Source organism: Rhynchophorus ferrugineus, unplaced genomic scaffold (assembly GCF_030347505.1).
Source record: "Rhynchophorus ferrugineus isolate W39M unplaced genomic scaffold, kcgeb_rfMv2 rfM2, whole genome shotgun sequence".
NCBI classification, from domain to species: domain Eukaryota; kingdom Metazoa; phylum Arthropoda; class Insecta; order Coleoptera; family Curculionidae; genus Rhynchophorus; species Rhynchophorus ferrugineus.
The window spans coordinates 32425780-32451221 of NW_027472581.1; the positions used below are offsets into that span (position 1 = coordinate 32425780).

Consider the following 25442-nt stretch of genomic DNA (forward strand, 5'->3'; position numbering starts at 1 on the left):
TTCAGCTTTATATTTTAAATGAAATTCCTTTCAGCCATTATATGTAGTATAAGTTGTTCTTTAATTATGGTTTTTGTTCAATCATTTTACCGGCTATTTTTATTTTGTTCCAGCTGGTGATTCCATAGTGAATGATCCCAATATCGAAGTACGAGAAGAAAAATATGAAATTCGAATTGAGCGATCTAATGCTGGTCTTGGTCTATCCATTGCTGGTGGCAAGGGATCCACGCCGTTCAAAGGTGATGACGAAGGTATCTTCATCTCCCGAGTTACGGAAGGAGGACCTGCCGATCTAGCTGGACTAAAAGTGGGCGATAAAGTGACTAAGGTCAATGGAGTTGATGTTATAGAGGTGTCGCACTATGAGGCGGTAGAGGTTTTAAAAGCTTCTGGGCAAACTTTAGTATTGGAGGTAAGTAGATATGTTTTAGTTAATATTTTTTTATAAATAATACATTTTTATCAATAATTGGATCAAGGAATAAGTTTGTACTGATATATGGTCAGCTGATTAATATATTTCAGTCATTCAGTTTGTCTGAATTTAATTACACTTAAAAAGTCCTGTATTATTTTTAGAATTGTCATAGTATTCTTACATCTCTAATGATGGTTTTGGTGGTTATACTAAAAATTATGTAAAAGGTTTTATGTTGAATTGAAATTTTCTCGACATTATGGTTCGACTAAAATTACCTGCATGTTTTTCTATTGTTGATATGTTTTTACATTTATAATTGTTTTAACCTTGCAAAAGTCATTATCGGCTATATGCATATAAGCAATATACTGTGGTATTATTTTATTACAATTGTATCTATTAGTAATGGGCAATTTATCAAAATTTTATAAATAACATGTAATGTTTTATTATATATAGTTAACCTTTTTGAGGTTTAGATGAGCTTAAAGTTTTGTATGGTTTAGATATGTTCATATAACTGTAAATTAGTCAAATAAATATTAATATAGCGAAATCACAAAATATATCATCATTTAAATAATTTGATACTAGATGACCAGAAGTCATCTCTGTGATGTATAAGGCAATAGAAAGCTGAACATAAAAATTGAATTTAATATATCTAAATTACAACCAGGAAATTTATATTAGACCAAGAGTTTATAATCTATAAAATAATATAATAATTTATTAAATATAAGATCTTCAACCAGCAGTTGATCATAGTATATGAATTATATATTGTCAATCAAATAATCTAAGTTTTGGGAATTGGTATAGAACACAAAATGTCTGTTATTTATTCAAATTTATTGAATAGCCTTTAAAGTATGTCTATTCCGAGATAATTATTCATTCGCCAAAATAAAACATATAACGTATTTTACTTCTGTTTTCACCGTAAATTCGCTTCTCTTATATTGTCTGCTATATACTGAAAACAAATGTCGTTGAAATGTTTAAAATCGACTTCGTCACAGAAGTCTGTGAGGAATTCATTCACCTTTCATTCGACAAGCGTGTCCATACTATTATAATATGCGTCTCTAGATTTGTTCCCTCCTCATTTCTCCTCTTTGACATCATTTCCGATACTATCTCGGAGAGAAACATGTAAAATTTGCCTTAAGCACGTATTTAAAAGACCTTCAGCTTACGGATGTCAGACTAACAATGTGTAAGTCTCGGAACCATAATGATTGACAAGATAAAGGTTCAAAATAGTCGTATTTTCGGCTTAATAGTAATAGTCCCTCCCTTTCACAAGCACAATCTTACAGAAACAAAAGCTCCTATTCGATTCGGCTTTTTGCTTCAACAGTAAATTTCACTTTCTTGACTTGTATTGCTAATTTCAAGTACTTGAACATCCGCAGTGACTCTAACTGAATCCCTTTGAGATTGACAAAGGTAGTCTTTTCTTCATTAATTCTTCACCAATAGGGCACTAAAATGCGAACTATATTTAAAAAAACACTCAACATTCACAGCAACTCAACATCTATATTATATACGATTATTATGTATTATATAAAAACGACAATCGCACATTTTTTCACATCTAATATATTCCTCCATAGACTTACGTAATACGAAAATTGAATGTACTCAACCTCAATTCGTTTTAAATCCTGTCACATTTCTCGGCTTGGTACATCGCGAGCTCTTTGTAATCCCATTTGGATGATTTTCATCAACACCCACAATTCATAGGAGACTTATTAATCGATAGTTCAAAGTATTTACTATCTCCTTTTATTACAACAATATTGATTTTTTTCTTACCTTAATTCTTCTTAACCTTCTTCTTAATTATTGATCTAACAGCAAGAGATTTCACAAATGTGATCTTTTTTTATTATTTTGATAATTTAGTTATTTAAATTTGCATTTACTTCATTTTAGCTATGATATCTCCAGTTAAAAAACAATGTTTTAAACATAATTGACAGCCAAAACAAGATTTGAAACTAGATAGAAAACTATTGAATGCGTTGTTCTACTCGGCAAAAATTGACAAGAGAATGGTCTGTAAGTTTTTTGCATTTTATTCAAACACCATTCAAAAATCCCTTGATACTATAAAACTGACGATAAAAGGGTCATTGTATAAACTTGGTTCAATTTATCGCCTTAGAAATTTCGAAAGTTTCAGCGAAGGAATATGATTTTCAGAAAAGTGGAAAAACCATATCAATCAATAGGATAATATAGTGATAAGGGTTTGAAAATATAACCGCTTGAAAACTCATGAATAAAAACCAAAATTGCGTAACCTATTATTATTATCACTGAAACATAAATATAGAATAGATTTTCAATCTAAATTTATTTTTAGGTATTGAGAGAAGTAACCAGATTGATAAGGACAAACAAAACAGATACAAATAGCAAACTGGAGACGTATCATGTCACTCCACCACCTCCACTACCACCAGTGACGAATTCTGTCGAAACTAAACACATCTTGGTGCACACGACCCTTATCAGAGACTCCCGAGGTTTAGGCTTCAGCATAGCTGGCGGCAAGGGTAGTCAACCGTTTAAGGTAAATGATACAGCTACTTATAAAACTTATCCAATATGCTAAAACCTTCTTTTATTAATATTTCAGGCTGATTCAGATGCCATATTCGTATCCAGAATAACTGATGGTGGTGTAGCGGATCGGGACGGAAAGCTCGCTCTAGGTGATCGAGTCGTGTCCATCAATGGAGTGGATTTGACCGGCGCTTCTCATCAACACGCTGTCAATCTGCTCACTGGTTTAGAGCGATTTGTCCGACTCACTGTCGAGCGAGAGGTAATCACTCATAATCAACTTGTGGAGATTGTTTTTTTTAAATGATTTTGATATTTAGGTTCCTCTCGATGACCCTGTGCCACCTGGAGCCTCACCCTCTCCCGGACCTCAACAAAGTCCGAAATTATTCGGTCTGCCTAAGCCATACACCGGGCTGTATAATGCCAATAGTTATATAGCAAATCGACCGTTTAGTGCTTACAGGAGATCAATGGAAAGTGATGTAAGCAAGAAGGTGAGTTTCTTTAACTAGTATACAAATGTTGTATGACAATATATGGTGTTTCTGTTATAAAGATCAGGTCTTAACATGTAAAAGCGTTTCTAGGTCAATAATGTATTATATAATGAATTGTGAACTTGCAGTTACAAACATTCAATAATTTACTATGTTTAATATCACCTTTCCCTTTAAACAACACATTCTACCTTTCAAAATTACTGTTTGTTATAATATTGACCTCATCGTGAGACATTTTATATATTATATTTGCACAGATCTAGAAATAAGCATTATTAAGGGGTGGCTACAGTAAATAAGTGCTCGTGAGATCATCATCTATCTTCCCTTGAATTTCTAATATGTTATGTTTTTGGTCTTTTAAAGTATTGATGTATTAATTATTTACATATAAAGTCACTATTTAAATACTACTTAACTATCTATGGTCCATAATAAATAAGAGGAAGGTATAAAAATTACTATTTAAAATACAATTATATTTAATTTATAGTTTTCGCAATAAATATTGTATTTCATTGGTAATAATCTTCTTTAAAGGGGGTTAGTGTTAGTAGATTTACATTTTTCGTGACTGTGTGTTAAATATTGACATCTAGCAACTGGCGTTTTTAGTTGTTTATTTACACAGACTATCTTAACCCAACATCGTTATTTATGCTATTTACTGTGACCTACTATTTAAACCACATTTTGGATTTATTTTTTACAATTTATGATATAATAGCGTTTTGACAGTAAAGCATATACAAGTGTTATCGATGGTTTGTCGACTTAAATCTGGGTTTCCACTTTTACTTAAAGTCGAATTTCGTAATACAAAATCAACTGCTGCCATTTACATTATCATGTGACTTGTATGTATACATGTATCCTAGCTTGCGAATGATCTGATAACTGCTTTATTTCCTAATTAAATATAATGTATTACAATGAATTTGATTTTTATCCATATTTTTCTTTTTTAAGTTTCTTTGACAAATTCTGTCAGTATAGGCAATTTTTAATATGAGCCAATTAATTTCCGTTTTTTCTTATATATTGCAATCAACTAGAATTTGTATACTTAACATAGGCCGCGAACCACAGTCTTCGGAATTAAACCTACCAACTAATGAATGGAATTATAGTTGCTTACTCAACTTTACACTCTTGCCTATAGACAGTCACAATCATAAACAATCACGATTTACAACCATGCATCCATGAGTTTCAAACCCGCAGACCCCATGGACCATCCCGGCTACCAAGCCAGCTCACATTCTCACTGTTCTATCATATTTTTCCTTTAACATAGTAAAATTCATTATTGGCTATTTAGAATCATCGCGTACCCAGCAGTCCAGTTTTCTTCCACTTCACACAAAATTATCAAAAACACCAACGCAACGATCGTTTGAAAATTAATTTATCTTTCAATAAATTCGGGAAGGTGCCGCTAACCTTAAGGACGTCAGAATATCATCTACCTTTTTAAATGATTTCGCATAATTGCGCCCGCTATTATGTTGAAAAACAATGAAGAGCGGATATTTCACGAACACCGATTCAAAATACTTATACGTATTAATATTATTTTGAATTCGCTCACATCCAATGGAAAAAACTGTTCCAAGATCAGTCAAAACCATAATTGTACGCTTTGTACATAACATGTCAATTGAAAAGTCCCCGGCCTACCATAGTAAAAAACATTTTTTTGACAAAATTAGTTTTTTTTATTCAACATAATTCTCTTCAATTGTGATACACTTATTATAGCGACCCTCCAACTTTTCGATATCATTTTTGTAGTACGATTTGTCCTTTGCTTTAAAATAGGCCTCAGTTTCGGCGATCACCTCTTCATTCGACGAAAATTTCTTTCCAGCGAGCATTCTTTTGAGATCTGAGAACAGGAAATAGTCACTGGCGGTCAGATCTGGAAAATATGGTGGATGAGGATGCAATTCGAAGCGCAATTCATGGATTTTTGCTATCGTTTTCCCTGACTTGTGACAAGGTGTATTGTCTTGGTGAAGCAGCACTTTCTTTTTCTTCAAATACGGCCGTTTTTCGGCGATTTCGTCCTTCAAATGATCCAATAACGCTATGTAATAGTCACTGTTGATGGTCCTTGAAAATTATTCCACGCGCATCCGAAAATACAGACGCCATAACCTTGCCAGCCGACTGTTGCGTTTTCCCACGTTTTGGAGCGAGTTCATCGTGTACAGTCCACTCGGATGACTGTCGATTGAACTTCGGAGTGAAATGATGGAGCCATGTTTCATTCATTGTCATATATCGACGCAAAAACTCGGGTTTATTACGCTTGATCATCTTCAAACACTGCTCCGAATCATCAACTCGTCGTTGTTTTTGTCAAAAGTGAGCTCGCGCGGCACCCACTTTGCACAGAGCTTTCTCATACCCAAATATTCGTGAATGATACGATGTACACGTTCAATTGATATGTTTAGAGTGTCTGCTATTCGTTCACCGTCTTCGGTGCTCATTTCACCACATCTAAACTTAGCATACCAATCCTTGATGGTTGATTTTCCTGGGGCAGTGTCCGGAAACTCGGTATCAAGCCAAGTTTTTGCGTCAACTGTATTTTTTACCTTCAAAAAGCTATATTTTATCATCACGCGAAATTCCTTCTTATCCATTTTTTCACAGTAACAAAAGTTGCTTCACTCAAAATGCTATAATTCACAAGCTGATGATCCGACAGCTGTCAAATTTATACATGCATATTTTGAGGGTTAGGGGTAACTAAAAAACATATGGATTTAATTCTAGTAGGCCCATCTATGTGTCAGGCCGGGGACTTTTCAATTGACCTGTTATTTTACATCGCTTTTTACCTATACACCTCTCATTGTTAATTTAGAACCTTTTCTACTTTTTTATATGCCTTGTATGGAATGTTGATGTTCACACAAAACCGAAATTACTTTACTGCCAACCTGGTATTATGTACTGGTCCATGTACTAGTATATCGAATAGTCCTTGTACTCCACCCTTAACTTGTGCCATTTCCGAGAATCGATCCAAAGCTATGTCGCGCCTGCCCCAACCGGACCATCGCACAGATTCCATCGGATATCTCCGAAGAACTAACTCACCACTCCAACTCTTGGTCTCCTCTCTTTCGGGAGCCTTTCCGCCATCGACTCACGCCGCTTATTATCCATATATCGATAAGCCGATTGCGTTTTCCGTTTTCATATCTCTCCGAGAACATTCGATACTCAGGTAGATATCGCATTTTATAGTATGTGGTGTAGATTTTTTTTAGCCTCTTAGAGCCTCGTTTTTTGTTTCACGCATATATCACTTGTAAAATGTCATTTTACACCGTTATTGTTAGATTATACTTGATCAAGAAAAAAGATACAAACCGTAATATAGTACGATAGATTAGCAAGGTTGACCGCAAAGTAATATATCACCGGGTAAAAAAAATGTAGGACAGTTAATTATTAACTTGCCTGCTTATTGTATTGACAAGTCTTTTCGAATTTATGGTGTGAGATAAAAAAATTATAGATATACAGTTTAATGTTTACGAGGGTTGCTACTGTATTTCTAGCCTAATAATGAACACAAACAAATATTAATAATCGTATTGCTTTGCGAAATTGCACTCCAACTGAACAAACTCCAAAAAACACGGGTCTCAAAAATCGACCACGTAGTTTGTTTTTAACGTGCGGGAATACAAAAAATCATTGGGTGCCGAATCAGGCTTGCACAGAGTAAGATGTATCAGCTCAAATTTTTATCGGTCCATTTTTTGAGCTGATAGGTGACCACTTGCCTAATCGATGGGCAATGATTCGCCTCTTCTTTTTCCTAATTTCTCCAAAAACTTCTAGCAAACAAATGATCCACACTACCCTATTTGATCGCTACTTGACTTGGCAATGCGGATGAAGCAGCCATTTGTTTCCATATGCTTCTTCCGCGAATATCTTTTGTAAAGTTGGGTTGGTTTTGAAATACTCATCAGGGGTTTATTTAATTTTTTGGTTAATTAATCAAGATCTTGCAAATACTCAAACGACAAAATGTTTTAAGGTTGGTGGAAATAAAAACAACAAATGGCATCTGTCAACAATTACCAATGCCAGAAATATGTCATAATAGTAACACCATAAACAATTTGTTCATTAAAAAATAATCATTGCCTATCATCAGAAAGTGGAATTTATTTGAACAAAAATGTGAAATAAACGTTACTCTGGCAATGAGGTTTGACATAAATAAATGTAAATATACCTGGAAGCAATCATATTGGATCAGTTTACCGACTTCTTCATAAAATTCAAAATAGTATCATCAATATGGCAATATAGAAAATCGGTATCACTTAATACTATTGATCTTATTTCAAATTAAGTTTTTCATTGGACTGACAAGAAGGTTTTTTTCGGTTTTGTGGTAAATATGTAAAAAAAAACTATCTCTTTGGTGTAACAAAATTCCAAACAAAAACTAAACAATTTCATGCTGGAGAACAAAAGTTTATAGCACTCCTTGACCTATTATTTTTATTCGGGACTATAATAAAACCAGGGCTCATCCAAAATCTTGAAACAATCCACAAAATCGTGTTACTCTATGTTCACGTGTCTTTAGAAAATTAAAATGACATTTGCTTTTAACAGAAATTGCAGTCTTTATGAAGGATTAAATATTTAAAATCTTACATTAGATATACTTTAATTTTTAATTTAATTAATTGTTTACTACTGTTCTGTCGTAATTGCATTAATACACAAGCAAGACGAGTACGGGATTAATAAATATTTAAATGGCGCTTAATTTTTAATTGCTACTATTGATGTGTAGATGGTGATCCTGCAACTTTATTGAACAACCTGGTAGAAATACAATATAAATATGTAACGAGCCGAAGCGAGTAATTATTAAAGGGTTTGAAAAAAACGGCGGGTAGACAGGCTATATCATCCCAGCGAGGCGTTTCTAATATATATTTAATGGATTTCACAACAGGTCAAGCGTTATTGCACAAAAAATAGCTTTGTCTCTTTTTGCGTTTTGCCTCAATGTCCAATTTAATGCGATTAATTATTATCCATAACGATGGGCAGCAATAGTTTCAACTAGTTCTCAACTCTGTCAATATATTTGGAAAAAAGCAATTTTGATTTCAATTATATTTTTTTTTTAAATTGTTCCATAGATTGATCAATTCGTCTGATCATCGATACATTTTATAACAGGTCAATTGAAAAGTCCCAGGTCTACCATAGTAAAACACATTTTTTTGGCTAATAGTTTTTTTTTTACTCAACATAATTCCCTTCAAGGGTGACACACTGATTATAACGACCCTCCAACCTTTCGATACCATTTTTGTAGTACGATTTGTCCTTTGCTTCAAAATAGGCCTCAGTTTCGGCGCTCGCCTCTTCATTCGACGAATATTTCTTCCCAGCGAGCATTCTTTTGAGATCTCAGAACAGGAAATAATCGCTGGGGCCAGATCTGGAAAATACGATGGATGGATGGATAGATTTTTGCCATCGTTTTTACTGACTTGTGACACGGTGCATTATCTTGGTGAAGCAGCACTTTCTTTTTCTTTTAATGCGGCCATTTTTCGACAATTTCGACCTTCGAACGGTCCAATAACACTATGTAATAGTCGCTGTTAATGGTCCTTCCCTTTTCAAGGTAGTCAATGAAAATTATTCCATGCACATCCCAAAATACAGACGCCATAACCTTGCCAGCCGACTGTTGCGTTTTCCCACGCCTTGGAGCGGGTTCATCATGTGCAGTCCACTCGGATGACTGTCGACTGTACTTCGGAGTGAAATGACGGAGCGATGTTTCATCCATTGTCACATATCAACGCAGAACGTCGTTGTTTTTGGTCAAAAGTGAGCTCGCGCGGCACCCACTTTGCACAGAGCTTTCTCATACCCAAATATTCGTGAATGATATGATGTACACGTTTAGTTGATATCTTTAGAGTGTCTGCTATTTCATTCAATTTCAATTTACGGTCATTCAAAATCATTTTGTGAATTTTTTAATGTTTTCGTCGGTAACAACCTCTTTTGGGCGTCCACTGTATTCACCGTCTTCGGTGCTCACTTCACCACGTCTAATCTTAGTACACCAATACATAATGGTTGATTTTCCTGGGATAGTGTCCGAAAACTCGATATCAAGCCAGGTTTTTGCTTCAACTATATTTTTTCCCTTCAAAAAGCAATATTTTATCAACACGCTAAATTCCTTTTTATCCATTTTTTCCACAAAAGTTGTTTCACTAAAAATTCTATAATTCGCAAACTAATGATCCGACAGCTGTCAAATTTATATACGCATCTTTTGAGGGTTAGGGCTAACTACAAAAACATATGGATTTAGTTCTAGTAGCACCATCTATGTGTCAGGCCCGGGACTTCTCAATTGACCTGTTATATCGTTGATATTTACAATTTCTGGTGATTTATCGTTAATAATTCAGTCTTTTCTTCATTTATTACTAGTTACTATTACTAATATTACGATTATAGCCTTAGTATCTGTATCAGAGTATCACCATAGTCAACATTATTGTTAAATAATTTTTATATAATATATAATTTAATAATATGTGAGGTTTTCTTGACGATTTGTATCCGGTTTAAACCCTAAATGATGTTTTCTCATCCGTCCAGAGAATATATTGAGAAATGTATAGAAGCATAACATGCTCCATACCTTTTATCATCATTTTGCTATTTCACCGTCATACAATTGCTCTACCAAAGCCTTATATTGTTACTGCAGCTCTTGGTTGATCGTCAGCTGATTGTTGTTAGAATTCGACTACATACGGAAAGTACATCATAGACAGACAGTAGACTTAATGTGACTGACTACATGGATTGATGGATGTTGGGTACATCCCTCCAAAACAGCGCGAAAATACATTTTTCGTAAATTTAGTTTATTATCAGATAGTGTCACAGTTTGAATTATGTACTACCATAAAAAATATGGTTCTTTTTTTATTTAATTACGTTCACATTCACACATTGTTATAATTAGTTTATCTAAACATCTCGAAACTTCCTGTAGACATGGAGTAAATCGAACTTTAGATTCTTAAACAAATATCTTGCTTGTTTGTTATTATACCTTATTATTGTTTTGAAGCAAATTTAAATAATTTAATATGTCCACCGTTGTAATTTATTTTAATATATTCTAAAATAGCCTTTCAAATAATACTTTAGTGTAGAAATATTTTAACTTTATGGATATATAACAGATTATACATTGTCGCATCTCCTGTTATTTATTTCAAACGGTGGAAAACTGTTCGTTCAACTGTTCGGAGAATTATTAATGCTGACTCATATTTACCATAACATATGTACTCTACATCAATAAAACATACAGTATTAAAATGTGCACAGCTATATTAACATTTTATAGTCACTCATCGAAGTTCAAGGACTTCTTCAGAAGATGTTTACTATTCAAACAAGGTTTTGTTTAAGAATATATAGGTTCTTGCAGTTAGATTTTTGACACATTTAACATGTTAACGTTAACACCAAACCAAACTATTTATTTTATTTTTATTCGTAAGTCATCCATTTTTATTTAGTTTGCATTAATTTTCTCATAAATGTTTATGTCTTCGTTTTATTCTAATTAGTTTTTATCTTTAATGCAACAATATAATTGCTTTGCTGCTTCAGTATACCAGGTTTACCTATCGTACGAACAAATAACAAATATCGTACGAAAGTTATATAAGTATTAAGTATAAAGTTATATTATACGAAAGTAATACTGTCATAGATTCACACCTCAAGTGTCGTGTCTGAAAACCTGCCTTTGCGACACGCATTACTATTTTAATAAAAACGAAAAAGCTGATAGTGATCACTTACTGGTAGAAACTTACGGTGGATGAAGTTATTAGATGAAGACCCAACCCGTTGGCCCCCGCGGCGTTATATATGACCCAAGAAACGATTAGAGGCCGATCACGAGCAACGGCGAAAATTCAAAAGATGGGAAGATGGGGGCCACATTAAATGAATGGCCGGCAAATGGAAAATCAAAAATGTTTCAAAGGTATGACCATAAGCCATTTCTGCATCGAATAATGACGGGTGATGAAGTGGATTTATTTTGAAAACCCTAAGCGCCAAAAATCATGGTTATCATCTTACGAAGTCGACCGATCGACTCCAAGACCAAATCATTTTGGTAGAACCAGAGTGGTGACTTTGGTGTATTATGAACTGTTAAAACCTGGTGAACCAGTTAATGCCAATCGCTACCGACAGCATATGATGCCCATGAACCGTGCGGTGATCGAAAAACGTCCAGAATGGTCCCAAAGACGCGGTAAAGTGACTTTACAGTACGATAACGTAACGTATCATAAAGCAAAACCGGTCAAGGAAGATAGATGGGACACGCGCTCGATGAATCGTTTTATTCAAAGGACAAACAGTTTTTGGTTTTTCAGCATCCGTAAATTGCCTAAAATATGAGCAATATGTATAGAATCAAATGGTCAATACTTTGAATCAATACATGTTTCCATTTTCTTGATAATTACGTAGTTTTTTTAACGGTAATGACTTTCTGGTACACTTGGTAAATGTTCGTAGTCTCATAAATTTTATGTTTAGAATATTTGATAAGGATATCATCGCTAAGAGTTAAATCTGGCGAGTATGATGTATATAGCAATAATTCATATCCTACTTAGAATTTACTATTTACTTTCTATTCAAATTACTGGCAATCTTTTTAGAATAGTTTAAACATTCTAGTAAGTTGGTATAACTCTATTCATAAACGTTTTATCTAATTTAGTTCTATTGAGATGAATTATGGCATACGCTCCATAACTTTGTTCACCAATGAAGTTTTCTTAACCTCGTTTAGTATCGGGAAAATCCACTATTTGGAATGGTTTTTCATTTCTTGTCGCTATTATAAATAAATGTATAGAATAAGAAAATCACAATAAAGTAATAACAACCAAATATCAATTTGTGTACACTTTTCACAGGTTTAAATTCATTAAATGTTATATAAATAATATTTTTGAAATTTTGTCAAAATTCAGTCTTGTAAATAAAATTATTAAATCTGGTAGCTTATAGTAGGTAGATATAGTAATAATCGACGCTTTTTTTAAATTAATTATTTGAATGAAATTGAATGACTGGACAAAATTATTTATATATATTAAATTATTAATCTAATTCATTTTCATATTTTGTTACAGAGTAATTCTCCTGAGCCTACGAAAACCACGCCCGTCAGTACACCTCCATCCGTCGTCAAAGACACGCCCAAAACAAACGGCATCGCCCACAACGCCACGCCGTCAAACCACGAAGCGCCGAAACCCGCCCCCCGTCGCCTTAACGGATCGACCGTGCCGGAAAGCCTCGCGTCCCCCACGATGACCAATAACAATCACAAGAAGGCCACGCCCACGTCCTCGATCGAAAGCGACGAACAGGTACTGCCCCGGCCAATCACCAACGAGGAATTCCAAGCCATGATCCCCGCCCACTTCTTTCCCAAACCGCCCACGCCCAACGACGACACGTCCTCTAAATCCTCCCACCAAACGCCCGCGTCCGATCCGGCCAATGGCAGCGCGTCGGTCACCACCGTCACTATTCGGAAACCCGATCCGATCGAGTTGCCGCCCGCTCCCACCGGCCCCGGTCGTGTGACTGAGACGATTACGAAAAGTACGTTCACGGAGACTGTGGTGACGCGTATCACAGACAACCAATGGGTGGCGCCCTTGATTATCGAGGTAGGAAGGGGGATGGGTTCCGTATAAGGTCCATCCTTCTATGGGCATTTTTTTAATATTGATTTTTTGAGTTTTAAGTTCAATCACTCTCACTATCCTATTTCCTGTTCGTGTCGTAGATGGTCTAACAGTAGATGCTGCTGACTATGCAAAGCGACAGTGGCTTTAAGTTTCTTTTCTGGGGTATTTATTTTTAATAACATGCATGACAACACTAACAATATGTTTAGTATAAGCTATATATTTAAGACTGTTTTGATTACTTTAAGGTCATATTTATTTATTTTTTGATTAAGATTTTATTTATAATTAAGGTGTATTAATAACTGATTTCTTACTATTATTTAGGTATTATTTTCCACTCTTTGTTTTATATTTTTTGAAAAAGAAACGAATATTTTTTAGAATTTGTAGAGTTATTAGCGATTTTACTTTCTGTTATTATGATAACATTATTACTTCATAACAGAAATTTGCAATTCAGATGTTATTTGCAAATTTTCCAAAAGTTCAAATAGTGACAGTTACATATAATTGGTAATTGATAATTATAATGATGAGCAGCGTTTTTCTATAGTGTCAGTATTACTTAATATTGTTTTAAAATTTCTTTAAAAAATCTTATCACTATTTATTAAGTGAAGGTTATTGTTTAGTCATTATTTTTATTTATTTTTTTAAGTTTCTTTATAAATTTTTAGTTGAGTTTTATTTTAAAATTTGGTTCTCAATCACTCTTTGAAATTTATTTTTTTATAAATTAAATTCATGCTAACCCTAATTACTTTGTTTTCTGTTCGTTCATTATATGAGCACTCTAAGGAGAAAAAGTGCAATTAATTAATTACTGGTAAATAGATATTTGTCTCTTGAGGTTATTTACTTGGACTTATTTTTAATGGTATGTACAAAAGTTATAGATGATCACAAATATTTCTGGCTCGGTAGGTATATTGGTATGCTAGTAGAGCACTTTTTCGGAATCATTATTCTTAGTAATTTTCAATTATGGTATAATGGGATTGTGGAGCAAGATTTCATATCTCATATAGATTATTCTTTATTATATATTAATGTGTTTTTGTTATAAATGTTAATTATGAAGAGGAAAAACTTCCAATCGGTGCATCTTCTGAAGAGCATAGCCTCTCCCAGAAACATTCAGCTCTCGATAAAACGTCTGTCTTCTAAAAAAGGTCCAGGTCCAGATGGTATAACAGTAAATCATCTGAAAAACCTCACTAGCTAGCAACTATCAGAGCTTGCCAACATCATCAACTCCATCCTGAGGTTGAAGCATTTCCCATAGAACTGGAAACATGCGCTTGTCGCTGTCATTCCAATAAAGAAAGCTAAGTTCAATCCACCTGACTACAGTTTCGCAGACGCACACTACATAGTCCCGAACGAACAATTCGATTTCCGTGCCAAACCCTCAAGCCTTCATCAAGCTGCTCTCGTCGCAGCAGCAATCTACCAGGCACTAAGAAAAGGTCGAAAAACTGGAGCCATCTGTTTCCAAAACTTTCGATCAAGTATGACACAACGGTCTAATATTCAAAGCGAAACAGCTTGGTCTACCGAATAACCTAATATCTCTGATTGGATCATACTTGGACGGTAAGTCCTTTCAAGTGAGGATTAGTGACTCAGTCTCCTCTCCGCAGGAGTCCCACAAGGGGCTCCACTAGCCCCTGCCCTGTTCAACCGTTACATGGCTGATTTCCCGCTCCACAAGCATTCCCACATAGCATTTTATGCAGATGATACAGCTTTCTTCACAACCGGCTTTTACAATCCCGACGCTATTCACAACAGACTTCGGCTGGCGGCTGCAGATAAACCCGAGCAAAACTCAGGCTATTCTGTTCCACCGCAAGAAGTAGTTCCGCACTTATCGCCTTCAAATCGATAAAATCTCTATCACCCGGTTCCAGAAAGTTTTATACCTCTCGTCTCCAATTCGACCGTAGGTTCCAATGGTCAACCCAAATACGGCACGCTATCTGCAGAGGCAATGACGTGTACAGTCTACCCTTCTCCCTCCTCTGCATAAAAAGTAAACTCCCAATCCCCCAGAAAGCGACTCTGTATAAAATGTTAGTCCGTCCAGTCTACCTCTACGGAGCACAGGTGTGATGCAGGTATGTCTCTTAAAGGCAATTTGAACTACTCTAAGTGTTCTAATCCAAAGAAATCCAAAGTCCACGCGTTAATCAATGCTCCATTGTTTATGAGGAACGTCGACGCTCACCTCGAATCAGGCATCCCGTTCGTAAAGAGTTTCACGAACATGCTCAGTGTAAGGTTCTCTCTAGGCGCGTTAGAACACGACAACATCTTAATAAAATCCCTACATCCACAAGCCTCGGTAGATAACCAACTACGAAAATCCAAATCGTTACCCAGGGTCTCTGTCGCCCGCAAAACAATTCACTATCCCGAACCCGAAGCAACATCAGCAAAAGACCATTTGGTTCTAGCTGGTCATCTTGGAACAATAAAAAAAAACCTCCAAACTCTTACGAGGACATGCCTTATATATGGTTATAGATGGTTTATAAAATTTTCAATTTCAAACTTCGATAAAAAGTTTTATCACTTTTAACTATAATTAGTTCATCAGTCCTTGCATGAAATGAAAATATAATAGGCTTTAATTTTTGTTTGTTTCCTTACGTTCCCGAGCTAATTCTTTCAAATATTTCTGTAATCCTCGAATTTGAATTGGTTATTACCTCAACTTTTATTCTAAAAAGTTAGGTGTCTTTTCTTTGAGAAACTGTTAGATATTTGCAATAGTCCAAATTTCAAGGCATAAAAAACTCTAATTTTTGACGAATCATATTTTATTTAGCTTCAAATACTGAATGAGGTTATGGTCCAATTAATTCACACCGGATATTTTGGACAGTTATTTTGTTTGTTATTTACATAATCAAAATTAATATTGTTTACAATAACATATAGGTGTAAGGTCAGTTTCGAGTGATTGGCCGAAATGCGAATAATATTAAAAATTCTAAGAAAATTTTACATCAAAACCTACCATACCAACTTGTTAATTATTTACGATGATATTGTTACTAGTTCAAAATAATTTTATTCATTCTGTCTTGTTACTAAATCAGTAGTTAACAATAGCAAACAACTGGATATGCTTTTACTTTCCTGTAGCAAAACAAAAACATCATTCAATGTTTAATCGATTTTTTATGCTCTTTTACTTTTTTGTTGTTATTATACATTTATTGAAACGAGTAATTGTTCTCGTTTCCCGGGCAAGAACAACAATGATCCGCATGAAGAAAACCGCAAGTAAAAGAAACAGTTAAAGTGATCTTTTATTGTTGTAAATTCACCGGTATTTTTTTCGCAATTTTTGATTGTTATCGTAAGGAATAGCTAAGATGGAATGGTTGGGGTTCTTGTTATGAATGGTTAATGGACCTTGGCAGAGAAAACGCTCGAAAGGCAATAAGGTGATTTCAATATTGATTTCTTCTTGATATAGATGGATTAACTATGCATAATTATAGATTGATTTTTTTGTCCTTGATATTCTCGTTTAAATATTCTGTGCTTCAAGTTAAACTTTTTATTCTATTTTTTAAAATTGTCTATTCGCGAAAGAAAACGACTTTGAAATATTAGTATCCTATGGTAATAAAAGTGCTGCTGTGTCAGGTCATGTATTACTAATTAATACACCTGTTATTCAGAGGATAATTACATAACGAATATGGGATAGACTTGAACCTACTTAAATGTATTGTAAATTAATTGTATATTGAGTCTAAATTCGTTTTAAAGATTTTTTTTTATTTTTAAACTTTATTGTAAAAAATTGGTACAGTGTAGCCGTTAGCCGTTGAAGCAATATATCATATCTAAGCAGAAAATATCCAAGCTTTTGGATCATCCACATGTTCAAGCGTTTCCAATCGCGGTTTCTTGTTTTATTCCCAACAATTCAATATCGTTCTTGCTTTTTACACGAATCATGATCGTGTAGTGTATTCAAATCCTCATCTTCAAAATATGTTGGCTATCCAAAACGCTCTTTGCCTTCTATATCAAAATAACCGCTTTTAAAACGTCGAAACTAGAATTCACATGTTGAAATCGATACAGCATGGTTGCCATTAACTTCACACAGCATTCTATGATCTTCAGCCGCTTTTGTCTTTAAAGTGAAGTAAAAAAGTAAAATTTCCAGTAAATACGATTTACTCGGCACGAATTCAGACAAATGCTATTCTTCAAAATTACGCATACTGAAAATTGAAGCCTGTCAGTGAAGCTTCAACATGAAGTTGTACACAAATATACCCGAGGTGATTTAATACAACACCATAACACCCTCTGTTATAAATCCTTTAAAATTAACTTATAGGCCTAATAGATAGTTGATTGTCTTACTGCAAAATCGTGCTTTCGATGGCAATCAGTGTTAGGTGTAATTTTCGTGACTTTTATCATATCCTAAAGCAATATATACATTAGGGGTGTTGGTCACCGAAAAATATCATCGATATTTAAAAAAAAAATTGCAAAATTAGTACCTTATTTAGTTATTTATAATTACTCTTATATAATAATGCACTGTATTTTTCTTGTCATTAGATCATTAGGGTCTCGTTGATATTTTTATATTTTGTTTATTTGGTCCAGGTCTGCTTTTGTTCTTCGACTTTTACTCGCAAACAAATTCTAGCTACTTCTTACCTATAAGATACATCAGAATTAAAATTATTACTAAAATATATTATGCTTACCAGTTACTACAATCTTGCTACTATTCTTGATGAACAAACCTCATTAATGACCTGACTACCAACACAATAAGAATCATTTTCTTATCTGTTCCTGTTATAATTAAATTTTGGTATATGTTGATACTTATTCGATGTCGTTGCTAATGATGTAATATAAATTTGGCAGCTAACATTTCCACTATAAATAAAATTGATGCTGTTTGGATTTTATAACTTTTAAAAATTTACCCTTACATTCAGCTCTTACCCTTGTTCTGCTTTAAAATATAAAGCTGTTAAGCACCTAGTATTGCATCAATTATGTATGTTTACAAAACACTTATAAAACCATCTATCATTTGTTATTAAGTATTGCGCCTAATATGTTAAGCCTATAAATTAGTTGGTAAGGATTTCTTCTTAATTTGAAAAATCGCTAGAATATATTTAACTAAGTATTATCCATCGGTACCCGCTTTTCTTTCCCATCTTTCAGACAATTTACAGATTCTATCTTGAATAAAGTGTCTTCATAAGAAGTAAAGCCCTTTTCAGACAAGTCACGACTAATAATGGTACACGGTATTTTGGGAACAAGTAATAATCAGAAGGGGCAAGGTCTGCAGAATATGGCAGCGTTTATTACTTCTGTGCATTTTATTATTTCCAAATATATTTTTACCGGTTTTGCAACATTTGGTCAAGCTTTGTCATGTTGAAGAATAGTTGCTCGTATTCCGCTCTTTTTTCGCACAGCGCTTGGCTCAAACGCATAAAATGTAGTCGATAACGAAACCCATTGATGGTTTCATCGAGTAATATCTTCAAATTATAGACTTAATTTTTTCTGGGTATTCCAGAACTCTTTCTCGCCTTTGTGAAAATCGCCACTATTAAAAAGTCGAAACCAACATTCACATGTTGAATTCGATGGAACATGGTTGCTATAAGCGTCACAAAGTATTCTATAAGCTTTTGCCTCCTTTTTCTTCAAATTGAAGTAAAAAGTAAAACTTCCCGTAAATACGATTTACTCGCTACAAATTTAAACATATTCAATGCACTGAAGAAAAATTTGTTAACACTTCGATGAAATTACACACACTGAAAAGTAAAACCTTGTCAGGCAGATAGAGTTGGTTACAAATGTAGCCAAATGCGATTTAATACGCAGTATCACCATCTGTTGTGTATCCTTTAACATTAATTTATAGGCCTAATAATATATTAAACATAATTCATTGCTATTAATTTCTGAGCCAATTACAAACAACAAGGAAATAATAATTTATCACTTATCGTGTAGTGCCCAAGAGGAAGTTGATTTTCGTGAGAGAAAGTTCCGCGTTCATCTTAAGAGGAAAAAAAAACATCGAAATCCATTCGGGGTACATACAAATCCGTTTTGAAAATAGATAGTGAAAGAATGCGCCTCCGTCGATCTAAAGCTCGTGAAAGAGCACGGTTATCTGCTGACATTTAAAAGTTAAGGTTTCGTCTAAAAATAAATAGAAAGTGGTGATTATTTCGAACTGTACGTACGGCGCATAACTGGTCCACGACATATGTTGCAAGGGCGTACCCGTTACTCTGGAGGATTTTTTCCGCAAAGCTCCGTCAGTCATTTTGCATAGGAATGTTGATAATGACAGTTTGATACGAAATATTGCCGTGATTTGATAGGATAGGTCAACGTCTGTCTTAATTTAAACTAGTTGTATTTGCAAGATGTTTCAGCTTAATAAAGAGTTTGTTAAATAATCATAATAACTGAGACAAAATAAAAAACAATTTTATTATGTTGACATTTTGTTTAATCAATATATCTTATGTCTTATTATTAACATGACAGAGTTCATGTTGCTTAATTGTCACATGTCAACTGTCTGATTAACGCATTAATCGTCGGGAACATTCTTCAATTGATCATTTCAGCGAGATAAGTCTTTCAGCAGTTGTAATAGATTTCTTGTAAAATATTTATATTTATCCAACAACAAAAAAATTAATCACTTTATTTTTTGTTACCAAATGATATTGATCACAGTGGTACCTAATATTCTTGTTTTTAAAATCTCGTATCTTTCCTAAATTTTAGTGTAATCATACTGATTATGTTTTTATGCATATTTTAAAGTCCCCTTTTTACTAACAAGGGTTTATTTGAACTGGATTTACTATTTAACGTGGGCTTCGAACCACAGTCCTCGGCATTAAAGCTACCGAGTCATCAACTTAAGAGACCATCCCAGGAGACATCCGGTCTTACCCAGCCTGGTTACTATTGTGACTAGAATGGTTATTCCTTGTCGGATTTTCCAGTGCTGCCTATAAAGACATTTACAATTACAATCACAAACATAAAGTACATTCATGCCCCAGCAGAATTCGAACTCGCGCCTATCGCAACAGTAGGTAGTGCTAACCAGGCCGGTATTGATTATTTTTTAGGTGAATCTTAATCTAGTAATACTTTTGGTTCTACAAATTTGTCTGTTGTCTTTCTCTATCTCCTGTGTTAAAATGTACCATGTTGGTGCTATTATTTTCAGTATATTAGTACTAAAAGCTAGTGATAAATTTTTGCTAGATTCTAAAGTTTCTCGCACATTATTACAATTGTCAAATTTAAGTATCTAAGAAATACGAACTGTGGCGAAAAAGAGTGGTAGAGTCATATTAGTGCTCCTATTATAATGTTATGTTTTTTTATTCAACTGGGCATGTATTAAGGATTGGTACAATATATATTAATCAAAGGATATTCCATCATTTTGTACAACTTTTTCCCATCTTACTAGCAACATGGCGATACCGTGTCGAAAGAGCAAAGTGGGTTGGCATCCAATCATTGATCCATTTGGGCGCTTCAGCATTTCAAGACGTTATGTTACCTAAGTTATAGCATCGATCTGAATTAGTGGCTATCAAAATGCGCTATGGGTATGGCAGAACTTCTCATCCAAGCTGCAATAATATATCCAGCAACAACAGCTCTTGCAAAATGTGTCCAATACGTCGCTCAGTTTGTTGAATTGATGCTGGTAGACATCTGCAGTAACAGTTTCGCTCTGTTTTAGCAATACTTTATAGCCATACATATTCCACATTGTGTCGATGTGGATGGACTAACACTTTTCATTGACAATATGTTATGTATGTTCGATGAGTAATTTTATGTTCTAAAATACAATTAATATCACTGAATAACTCAAAAATGCTATATGGAAAAGTGTTATTTCATATAGGCAAATGTCAAAACAAACGAATTTAAGAGTTTCGAGTTAGTTTGGTTGTCAATAGTTGTATACATTGATTGCTACATATATACTGATACATGCAAGCACCTAATAATTAACATTTGTAATAATGGGCTATGTTTTTCCCCTAATTAGTTATCATAAGTGAATCATTTCAATGAAAATTAGTGATTTTGAGCTGTGAATATTATTTATATATTTATTATTTATTTTATGTTTTGCGCTTAGTTCTTGTTTCTTCCGATGCAATGTATCATTATAATGTCATTATGATATTTCTATGTTTGTCTATAGTTTGTCCTGTTACTATCTGTATACATCTTTCTTTATAAAATTACATTTAATCACTGCCTTCTTCTTAATGCATTTGCCATATTTGCAATACAGTTAGTGTTATTTCTCTACTCATACATGTTAACCAAACGTTCATGTCTATACTGAACAATAACACACATACTCATAAAACGTTCACACTCTATAATACAATTTCCTACAATTAAAGTATGTTAATTGCATACTGACCTTCAGTGGTTTCCTCGTTCATCACCCTGTCTTGGTAATCGTTAGCATTGAATAATAAACCAACATTCATAAAGTTTTATTCCATCACAGTCACTTTCAGAAATTCTAGTCAAGTTAATAACCAAGTTGTTTATTTCCAATCTATTAAAAACTTGCTCAAAATTCTACCATTTGTCAATTTCTTCTTCAATGTGTCTGATCGAGCTCATACAAACCAAAGGTGTTATTTTCGACAATGCCTCTTTCCATAAATCCAGACAGTTCTGGTTTGAGTTTCCTCCTCGACCTGAATATCTAATGTAATAATTCTTTGCAATACCCCATATCAACTCAATTGGATTAAAAATGCAGTGATAGGGAGGGAGACATAATACTCTGTGGCCATAACATTCAGTAATCTAATCTACTATGTATCTTTTCTCAGGCTTAATTATAAAAAAGTAAATTACATAAAATGCAATTAAATATTTCACTTATATTTATCGAGTAATAATTTGAAATAATTCATTCTTTAACATGATTTCCTCGAAACTTATTTTATGTACTTTTAGCCATTTCTTAATTGCAGCCTTTGTTGATGAATTTGATGAATTTGTTAGGATTTTCTCCAAAAATGTAATATATATATATATATATATATATATATATATAGTAGATGATTTACATAACAATAACTGATGGTTCCTCCAAGTTCTTTAAAAATTGATTTTCAAGCCACTGCAAAGACAAGTTATGATTCATTTTTTCATGGCGGTCACCCTTGGACTGAGAGAGCCACTAATTCTGCATCAGGAATAAATTCCAGCATTTTCCAGCATGAAGAACTATATGTCTGCAATGAATAAATGTTATGACTAACAAAACCTAATCGATAGTTATTTCAACGTTTACCTTTTTCCATGAACCTTTGTTGTCTTTATACTATATTTATTATCATCTTATAGGTAGATGCTCTTAATTATTTATATATTAAGCTAAATGAATAGTTTGGTTACTCATTAATATTACTTCCATACGTTATAATCGTAAATATTACCTTTGTTTACATTGATACTTAGAGAATGCAAATATAAGTAGTCATGTTAAAGCTGCAGATTAGATAAGAACCGTAACTCCGCGGTTTTTCAAAATTTTGTTAATAGAAAACAAAAGTTACTCGATAGTATCACGCGGTAGCTGTCCAGAAATATCCGTTCACGTCTAGTTGTGGTGTTTTTACTTTCTAATATGTTTGGATTCAGTTTATTTTCCTCGCTGGGGAATGATGATTTTTACGTTAGGTTAAACAAACGGTATAACCAAGAAATAAAATCAGTGAAAATCAGCAAAAGGAAGACCAGTAGGATTTTTCGGGCGAGAAATAGAGGTAGAAGAGTTTCCATGATATTAGTGAGTTGATACTTGTTACGCAATTTTTTATACCTAGTTCATTCATCTTTTTAATTGGGTATATAAACGCAACTAGATTTTGAAGCTGAATTTTTATTTTAATCTTTATGAGGTTTGCTGGATCTAGAGTAGTCATATTTAATTCGTCACAGAATTTCATCTAATACAAAGGTAGGAAGGGTAGAATAGGAAAGGCTAACAAATTTTCCTGATTTATGTCATCATTGAACTTTTTTTATTCGTATCAGAACATTCTTTGGCAACTACATTGAAATCATTACATTATTTATCAAACGTCTCAACGAATTATCAAACATTCGTATAAGGAGTAAGTGTCTCCATCACTAATTGGTACAAATAAGTTTTTTTATTGTGCGGCAATAAAAAATTAGTGAATGTCAATATTAAAACTGTATTGTAATATTTTTGTTAATAAAAAGTACAACTGTTTAATCCAATGTGTAAGCATTGATGGAGAATGATTCGCTTCTTCTTCGACTTTTACCAAATTCCGAAAATTTTAATAAACAAGTGGTCGTATATTGGCCTCCTTTCATTGCTCTAACATTATAAAACCGGTAATGCCGAATAAACAGGAACCTATTCCTTCGATGTATTTTTTCCTCGAAGAACATTTCTTGGGTCGACAGTCGATTTATGTTTTATTTTGAGCTCATAGGCATATTCATGACTGGAATAATACACCGTTTTCTTGATAATCTCGTCAAAAGTTATAAAAAATAATATCAGGAAATAAATAATAAAATGAATAAAAATGTTCACGAGTTAATTTAATTTTTCAAGATATTGTAAACAATACAAATCTCGCTCAAACTACAAACTATTGTGGTTATATTCATAGAGTAATATCCACAGTGTTAACTTATACTTATTAATATATACTGTGTGGTTATATTCAACAAAACCACATTTCCGTTGACAGCGTCAGATGATGCCTGACAACACTTAATACTGGTAAAAATCTCGTGTCTATAGCAATCAGTTAAAATTAAATAACGTCTTTATAAAGCATCTCTAAGCTTCTCTTCTTCTTCTTCTTCTAAAAAATGGAAAGCCAAATATTGTTTTATTTACACATTTCATAGCGAAGTAATTAATGAAGAAAATATTAAAATATAACATTAGATATATACTTCTGGAATAAATGTTATGTTAAAAGAGAGAAAGCGAGTAAAGGAACACACACAAAAACCTAGATATCTGTACATTTTTGAAGGCCATTAAATGAAATGAATTTGAAAGAATCAATCTATACCTTATGTACCATTATTAATGTAGTTGTATTAGATATACAGTAATAACTATATTTAATGAAGCAATGAATCATTAATATTGTTGTTTATATTGAGGACACTATTAACTAACCATAAAACTTTATTTACATTGTCGGGACATGTCTTGCTTTAATATTAGTTCAAGTATTTCATTTTCAGTTGTCAGTTCTGCTATTTTTCTTATATTTATTGAGAATGTCTCATGTTTTAAACATGACATTATTTTATCTAACATATACGAATCAATTTAATTACAGCATATTTAATATTTCCGAGACATGCAGCTTTAATAGTAGCTGAATATAATTTTCCTGTTCATTGTTTTCAAGATATTATAAGAAAATTCTCATAATAGCTATAAATTGCAAACTACCTCTTTCTATTTCTTTGTTTTTGTCGAAAAGAGATAATATTACAGTCAATACTAGAATATGTCTCTTTCCAACGCTTATCTTGACTTGATCCTTCTGTATGACTCTGAGACTTGAACACTATTACAGTGACATTTGTAAGCAAATTGTTGTTTGTCTCCGATATTGTATTAGAAATTTAGTCGTTTGAGATGCAAGAATCAGTACAGAATTAATTGTACACAACAAATTCAGAAACGCATTGCAATGGTTTAGACATACCTGTAGAATTAAAAGTCAACAAGTTCCTCACAGACTTCTGTGGAAAAATTGGCCTTCTGTATGGAAGATAACAGCGAGCAGAAAAGACATGAACCAAGATCATAGAACAAGGTTTTACGGCACCAACAGCAGTGTATTGGTTGAGAAGTGGACACACTCCCCAAGTGACGGATATGAATTGATGATAAAATTATATCGTTTTAAAAAATGTAATTCACTCAGACTTATTCTAAAACCACGAATCCGATACTTTCAT

General features: G+C 33.5%; 1 protein-coding gene across 26 annotated transcripts in view; it reads left to right on the forward strand.

Annotated features, from left to right (window-relative positions):
- Positions 1 to 25442, forward strand: part of scrib (scribble planar cell polarity protein) — a 163712-nt gene that overhangs the window by 107069 nt on the left and 31201 nt on the right. For 17 of the 26 annotated variants that reach the window (XR_013004289.1, XR_013004290.1, XR_013004288.1 and 14 more), the window contains 5 exons: positions 114 to 415; positions 2805 to 3014; positions 3081 to 3269; positions 3328 to 3504; positions 12786 to 13331. Coding sequence is in view for 20 of the 26 variants with exons in the window: in XM_076395062.1 (XP_076251177.1) it covers positions 114 to 415; positions 2805 to 3014; positions 3081 to 3269; positions 3328 to 3504; positions 12786 to 13331 (1424 nt within the window). In the remaining 6 variants the exon portion in view is untranslated. The remainder of the gene's footprint in view (positions 1 to 113; positions 416 to 2804; positions 3015 to 3080; positions 3270 to 3327; positions 3505 to 12785; positions 13332 to 25442) is intronic. The other 9 variants (XR_013004291.1, XM_076395065.1, XM_076395058.1 and 6 more) reach the window with 1 other exon arrangement.